Source organism: Mus caroli, chromosome 7 (genome assembly GCF_900094665.2).
Source record: "Mus caroli chromosome 7, CAROLI_EIJ_v1.1, whole genome shotgun sequence".
In the NCBI taxonomy this organism is placed as follows: domain Eukaryota; kingdom Metazoa; phylum Chordata; class Mammalia; order Rodentia; family Muridae; genus Mus; species Mus caroli.
Genome location: NC_034576.1, coordinates 57563113 through 57570566, shown reverse-complemented (window position 1 = coordinate 57570566; position 7454 = coordinate 57563113). Strand labels below are relative to the sequence as shown.

General features: G+C 41.4%; 1 protein-coding gene across 2 annotated transcripts in view; it reads right to left on the bottom strand.

Moving 5' to 3' along the window:
- The window catches only part of Luzp2 (leucine zipper protein 2), a 371192-nt gene extending 363995 nt beyond the window's left edge, over positions 1 to 7197 (bottom strand). Inside the window, exon 1 of one of the 2 annotated variants that reach the window (XM_021168299.2) lies at positions 6421 to 7197. In XM_021168299.2, coding sequence (XP_021023958.1) covers positions 6421 to 6482 — 62 coding nt within the window. In that variant the 5' untranslated portion in view covers positions 6483 to 7197. The remainder of the gene's footprint in view (positions 1 to 6420) is intronic. The other variant, XM_029479976.1, reaches the window with a different exon arrangement.
- Between the last annotated feature and the right edge of the window lie 257 nt (positions 7198 to 7454).

Below are 7454 nucleotides of genomic sequence, written 5' to 3'. Positions count from 1 at the left end.
TCCCATTCTTTTGGCCCTGGCATTCCTCTATATTGGGGCATATAAAGTTTGCAAGTCCAATGGGCCTCTCTTTCCATTGATGGCCGACTAGGCCAAAAGATCACTTTCTAAAATGCAAGAACACTTTGGTAGACAAGCCTTGCCAAAACCTTCTAATCATGTAATAATGGCGGTTGTGTGTTGAGCTGTACTTCTCTCAGCTGGACACTATGATTTGCATATATTATCATAACGAATCCTCTTGACAACTTTATGAGAGGGGCATTGCTATTACCTTTCCATGGATCAGAGGAAGGTGGAGAAGACATGTTAATTGCCTTTCTAAATCCCCATGATTCGAAGCTCTGATTTTGTAATTTTTGAATTTAATTCCAAGCAATAGGGCAAACATTATGGTTCCTTTTACCATCAACTCCACCATTAATGAGTGAGTGATTCTCCACCCTAGGAGGATGCCTTAAGTAAGATTATGAGAATTAGGAATTCTCACCCTCATCTTGGCTGGAGAATGGTACAGTCCCCATAGGAGGCATGAAGAAAATTTTCATTAATCCTTACTGACATCTTACTTAGTTGGACTAGAGAGGCCTGGTGTGGCAGTGTATCAAGTCCTTACATGATTTTTTAAGCAAGAGAGGTAGAACTGGAAAGAAGGTCAAGGTGGGAGACTGAGTATCCATAATCTTTAGTTATTTGATTATCAACACTGATGAGGATCTTGAGTCCAATATTTTCATTTTAGGAGCTCTCTCATGTGCAGTCTGCCTAACAGATATGTTTATTTCACATTCCTATCAAAGCCCTCCACCATTTCTTCCCCCTGAGCACAATATTAACATAAATTAGACTATAATTCTGTCATTTGGGCTGTACTGGGTCAAGATATTAGAAGTCAATTTGATAAATATATTTATTTTCAGTTTTAATAACTTGCAAAATGGCATGCTACTCACCTGAGATGTGCTAACCTGCACACCAGATTTGCTACCTAAACAAACCTACCTTAGCATTTCCCGAGGGACATGGTATAGCTACATGCTATACACTGAAATACACTTAAACATGTTTTAATTAATCAGTCTTAATATCATTGCCATAGACAACCCCTGAGGAATAGTTACTCACATTTCTAAGCTGCACATATGTATAAAGTAGTTTCAATAATTAGATTTTGATGTCATAAAAATATCGCTTCAAAAATATTGCTTTACATTAGAGCACATGGGCCAACAATCACCACTTTAAGTGTATGTTCTCAGGGTTAATTGTGCGCAGCTGTGAAAATCATTAACAACTCTCCTTAAAGACCTAAAGATGACCTTGGGTAGTTTGGGGCCAGCTCTCATTTCTAGAATTAACTAAGCACAGAGTGAGGAATGGGCTCTTCTTGCTGTAATTCCCTTTGCCTATAGCCTCTGTGATCCAAGATTTCATGTGGTTGGAGGCATCCCTTGAATACTACTTTATATTTCACTGTAAGTAGGATCCTCCTAATGCATTGAAGGGGCAAGTTGTTCTCATGTTTCCTGATAAGAAAAGAGACTGTTGTTGAGCAGACTGACATGATCGAGGAAATCCCTTTGGAAATTCTGGGGTTTGTTTTATTTTTCTCTCCTCAGCCTTAGAGAAATCTCACTCTAAGCCTCAATTTTCCTTCTTGTAAAGTGTAGAGCTTTGAACTAAACAGAGCCTTTATTTGCAGCTCGTCTCCCAACAGTAGACTCCTTAAAGTACACTTGAAGGGATTAAAGCACTCAGAAGCAACAGGAAACAAGTCAGACACAATGGCAGTGCAGACCCCACCCCTGGTCTAATGACATCTCCCAGTGTTTGGGGCTCATTTGCAGAAGATGTTGACTATTTGGTTGACCTTCAGTTTGTGTCTGAGAAGCGTTGTTTTCTGTCGATAATAATCTGTCATTTTTACTTATGGAATAAAACTCATATGAGCTTTCGTGCATCTTTCCTCTCCGTCACAGGTTTCACATGATCTCTACATTTTACTTCCTCTTGCTCATGCATGACTTCTTATTCAGTAGTGTACAAACATGGCACATGTCATTGGAAACAAACACAATGAGATTTATAGGCTGAAAAAAGGACAAATTTTTCATCTCCATTTTTAAGCATAGCTACTCATACCTCAGGAACCACATATGCAGACTAAGAAGTGCACTGTGGCTCTAAAGCTGCCTTGAACACTGGTCATAGTAGCAACCCTACAGACATGGAATAACCCAGCTTCTTTTCCATTACTGCTTTTAAAAGTCTTTTCGATAATATAAACTATTTCTTCACCTGACATTTGTTGGCTGAATGACTCAGGTGCTGAGTGACTGACAGCACTCTCATTTTGTGTAAATAAAATCATGGCAGAAAAATTAAAATAATGAATGTAAGTTCATATATTTTCTGGTTATATGAACTTACAAGGGAAAGATTTTTAAATACTACCTGTTATTTGGATAATTTAAATAATTGAGCCTTGTCTATTAAAATGACATTTAGGAAATCTTATAACAGTTATTCAGAAACAGTTACACATCTGACATCACAAATCATACATGAAGAAATGTCACTTAACACCTCAGAAATCCCAGGTATCTTTTGATTCCATGTTGGAAGGTCAAGTTTCAATTGCATGTATTTGCTTTGATACAATCACACAGTCAATACATAAACATTTGAACTGTTGCTGCCACTGGTCATAAATAAAATGTGATCTACAAAGATTCTAAAAAAAAAAAAAAAAGACACTTTAAAGAGTGCTATTGGAAACAGGTATATAAGGATGCAGCCTCAGGAGCCAATACATTCTTTTTCACAGACTTGTTATGGACACTTCTCTAATCCATTTATATGATGATACAAGTCTTCCTGTGTGACGCAGTTGTGTGGGAAACTGTTAGTGCCTCTCACCATTTCATCATAGTTAAAGTGAGACACCTTCCTACATCAAATGCATTTCTTTAAAAGTGTTTTTGTGTGTTCTTGAGTTTGTAGCTTTCCTGTCCTCTCTTCCTTTCACCTGTACAACAGCTTCATCTTGAGTTTGGAATAAGGCACAGAAGAAATGAGAGCCTTGGACATCCACAGTGTGAAGCATCCTCTGGAAATAGAGACCTATGGAAGCATCTGGTACAGCTGCTGATCAAGGGTTCAGAGGAGACATCACAGGTGATTCCTACTGGGAGGACAGTAACCAACCATCTGCTCAAAGTTGTTGCTGATACAAAGCCAGCAGAAGTAGATAGGCTCTCACTCCTTCCTTCCCTGCTATCGGCTCCTCCATCTCAAGCCATTTGAAAGTTCACAATCCAAAGGCACCAGGAGCATGGACACAGCATCAAAGAACTACTGAACTAGGTTCAGCAGCTAAAGCACGAGCCTCCTCCAGCACCCCATGGTTCCTTGACAGGAGGAACTTCTAAAGAAATGTTCCTCCACCATCCATTCTCTCAGTCCCTATGCGTCCTCTTTCTGAACTCTACATATTGCCTTAGAATACCAATTTAATCCTTCTGCAGAATGAAACTATTTGAAAAGTACAACCATTCTATTCTAAAGCTATTCAACCTTCTCATGCATTAGTGTTCTTTGACCACATGCATTTGTGTACGAGTTAAATGGGTCTTTGTATTAGCTACATTTTCAAATCATTAGCTTGAATATACTTTTGAACTTCTATGTGCTTTCTAAACAACAGAGACAATATGCCAAGAAATTAATGTCTTTTTTTTTTAACTCCATGGGGTTCACTAGGAAAATAGAAAAAAAGGTGCTTTTTGGTTGTTAAAGGTATACATTCAAGTTTCTTTCAGAACAAATGAAGTCAGTTTAAGTCAGGATTATTGCTGCTGTTCATGCCTGCAGAATCATGGGATGTCCATTTGGTATTTATGTGTTGACTAGTTGTACAAAAAAGGAGGGAGCAAGCAGAAGAGGCAGATGTCAATCCTTCCTATTTAAAAGGCAGAACTTTCTGAGAATTGCCACCCCTGTAGCTAGAACACTAATAAAAGCACTGTCTTCCTCCAACTACAGCATCTGTTTCAAAGCAGTTATTCTTTTACTTCAGGAGAGAGGTGAATACCAGGCTTCTTGCAGAAGAATTAGCAGTTCTAAAGGAGCTGTACACAGAGAAGCACATGGCTAAGTGCCTGTACTTGCCCACCAAGAGGTTCAGCTTCACATTCCCCACACTTTAGGAAGAACTTTCAAGTCAACAAGTGGCAGCTGTCATACTATGTGTATTTAGTCACCACAGTGTAAGCATGTGAAATGCAATTGCCTCACAGAAAGAAGCACTAAGATCAGCTAACAGGAATCCCAGTCACAGGTGGTATGACTGAGGCACACCATGTTGCTCCACAGTACATCAGGCCCATCCTGACTAATGCAACTGTCTTGACAGAGCTTTCCTGTTTAGGTTTTAATCTTTGCGAGTGTCTGACGACAAAGAGAACCGCTGACGACTGGAAGGGGAATGGCCTTCTGCGAGATTTCTATGAAGTCCATTCTCTTCTAGCAAGTGACATCTTGAAAGCATAGCATTTATTTTCAATATATTCACTATCAGAAGGTAATCTGGAATCTAGTACAATATATTGGTCCCAAACAGCCATGTAAATGGATTGCAAATTATAGAAATTCATTTTTCCAAGTCCATCTTGTAGTTTTTTGTAAAACGAAACTATCAATGCTGTAGAATGTCCATATCTAATTTCAACTCAGAATAACTTAATATTTTATAATAAATATGTTAATTTTCAGTATTGAAAGTATCTATAGAAATCAACACTTTCATAGATAGGGAAGTTCATTGCTCTTGCATCATAGAACTAACAAGCTTTTGGGTGGAGACTCTAGAGCTTGCTTATTCAAATGACAACTGTTTTAAAAAGCAAATGGACTACGGGAGCTGAAGAGCTTCTTACATCTTTTATGCCACTGTAGGTTGGCTTCCCCTTGTTCCAACATTTACTGTCTAATTAGCATGTTGCGGGGCATCTACTTAAGTATACACTTTAGAGATGTCCTTTCTTCAAAGGAAAGCATAAGTAATTATTAAAGCAGAAGATAAGAGCAAATGCCAAGGGCCCAAAGACAAACTTTATTAAGCTGTGGGTACTTAGCACAATATTCAACAGCCTATTGCTTAGGAAAGTCCCATTAATGCTGGGAAGTAATGTGGACTTCTTTTGCAATCATAAGAATATAAACTGAAATGACAAGCAAGCTTTTAGAAGAACTAAAATTCAAGTTTAATTTCAGTCTAGTAAAGTCACTTGGATTTTGTGTTCAAGGAAAGCCCAAATTCATCAATATTTGGAGCTAAATATTGAACAGTTTCTATATGAAAAGTTAGGTTAGGCAGGCCTGGAAGAAACATGTACTAGAAAGAGATACAGGAAATTCATCATCTTAGTTTTAAGAACTAGCAAGCCTGCTTCATTTTTTTTTCCTCTCTGAATCTCGTACACTTGTATGTAGCTCTACTTTATTTTTCGTGAGTTATACAATCAGATACTGTCTCCATTCATGCGGATTTGAAAGAACCCCGACCCTGTGGGTTATTTCATCTCATGGAGGCCAAAGGAAAGGGGTTGCTGCCAGTCGGGTGCTCAAGGCATGCAGAAGAAATTCAGTCCCAGGCACTGAAACAGGCCACCCTTGTGCTGTGCTTGTGGGAGAAGAAAGCAAACCCATCACCAACTCTGAGACTGGATCCCCAGCAGTAGTCACAAAGCACTTCTCAGTCAGCATGTTTGAAATCTCCACTAAAAATAGGTCCTCTGTACTGGGACTGAAATTCTCATCTGTGGCCAGTGATGGAGCACAGTGCCCGATTGTTTCCAACTAGGTTCTTTTCTCCTTCAGTACTGTCTTGTAACTTTAAATCTGAAGCCTGCTCAAAACACAGCCAAAGTAAGTCACCTGCCACCAAGCCCACTCAAGACCTCAGTCAGGCCACTGTCACCGGAGGAGTTTGGGGACTACTGTACAAGTCTTAGCTTTCTCTGGCTCCCTGAACGTTAGAATAATGCTTCAGAATTCCCTAGGAGGGAACATTACTTGAAGGGGTCTAATGTAAACAGGCACTCTGGGGGAAATTTCCTTCTCTCCCTACTTCCTCTATGTTGTCCTACTTCTGCTTGTTCTCTGTTCCTGATTACCAGGCTCCACGGGAGTTGGGGATGGGAAGGTTCCTTGTTCTTTGAAGGAAGCTCTCGGTCCCTGAAAGGAGGCAATCCTGGTACTTTTTTTTTTTCCATGATACTAAGGGAACTATAGAAGGTCTCTGCTCTATCCAAGGATTCTGAATCTTAATCACTCAGCTAGCATCTTGCTTAAGTGGGAGGTGCCTCTCCCCGGAGGAGCGCAGCCTGCTGGCTTGGGGCCTCATGCTCCTGGACTCACCTGGTGCTGAGGACGAGTGCAGGCAGCAGGGGCAGCAGGTAGTGTGCAGCGTTGAATTTCATGTCGCCACCAGCTCCGGTACTCTTTCGCTGGACTCTGCTCTTTTGCTTCTCCGGTCAGTTGCTGTTCAGTGTCCTGCTCTCTTTCCCCGAAGCCCGGAGCCCTCTCCTGAGACCCACAAAGACACGGATAGAGGCTTTGTAAAGACAAGGACCAGAGTGCGAGTATCTTCAGGAGTGATGTCACCCCGGAGCCCTGCCGGGATGGTCCAGCGCTGTGTTCAAGGCGCACAGGGCGGGTGTAGCCGCTGGAGGAGGAAAGGACCCGCGTCCAGGTCGCTGCCCTAGTAGGCAGCTGTACTTGGTCACTCCCGTGCGCACTGGAGCGGATCTCCTCTTCCCCGCTCCTACTGAAGACAGGAGGGGAGGGCGGTGGCAAGGACCAACCTCTTTCTCCAGTAATTGAGCTGGCGTGCTCCGCAGGGTGAGAGACAATTCGCTGGGAAGGACTCCAGACTCTTTAGGGTCCAGAGCGGGCGTCTCTCACCAGCTTGCTTTTGCAGAGATGTTGCTTGGAGAGTAAGCTTAAAATACTGCTCTGATTAGAGGCATAATGGCTTGCCTGCTGCAGATAGAGTGGAGCAGCAGCCCATGCAGACCAGAAGCCGGTTACCCAGATGAGTTAGTGGTCTCTAGCGTAGAAAGGGACCAGAAGTCCGCGGCTCTGGGTTCTGGTGCGTCAGGATATTCCTCTCTTTTTGCCTTTGCGTCTGTCAGCTACTCAAGTGTGTGCAGCTGGAAGACAGAGTTCATACACCTTCAAGGGTCGTTTTCCTGAGGAAAAAAAAAATCTTGAGCAAGAGCGCAGAGACATTGGTCATTAATTAAATGGTAGGGGTATTCTCTGTAGTTTCTAAATGTTGTATAGCAAGTAACCAATGTTTAACAAGCCCTCTTGTAGGAATTCTAATCAGAAAAGGGAAATACTACAACTTTAACGAAATCTACCATTTTGCAAAATCTTCTCAAGAAGAG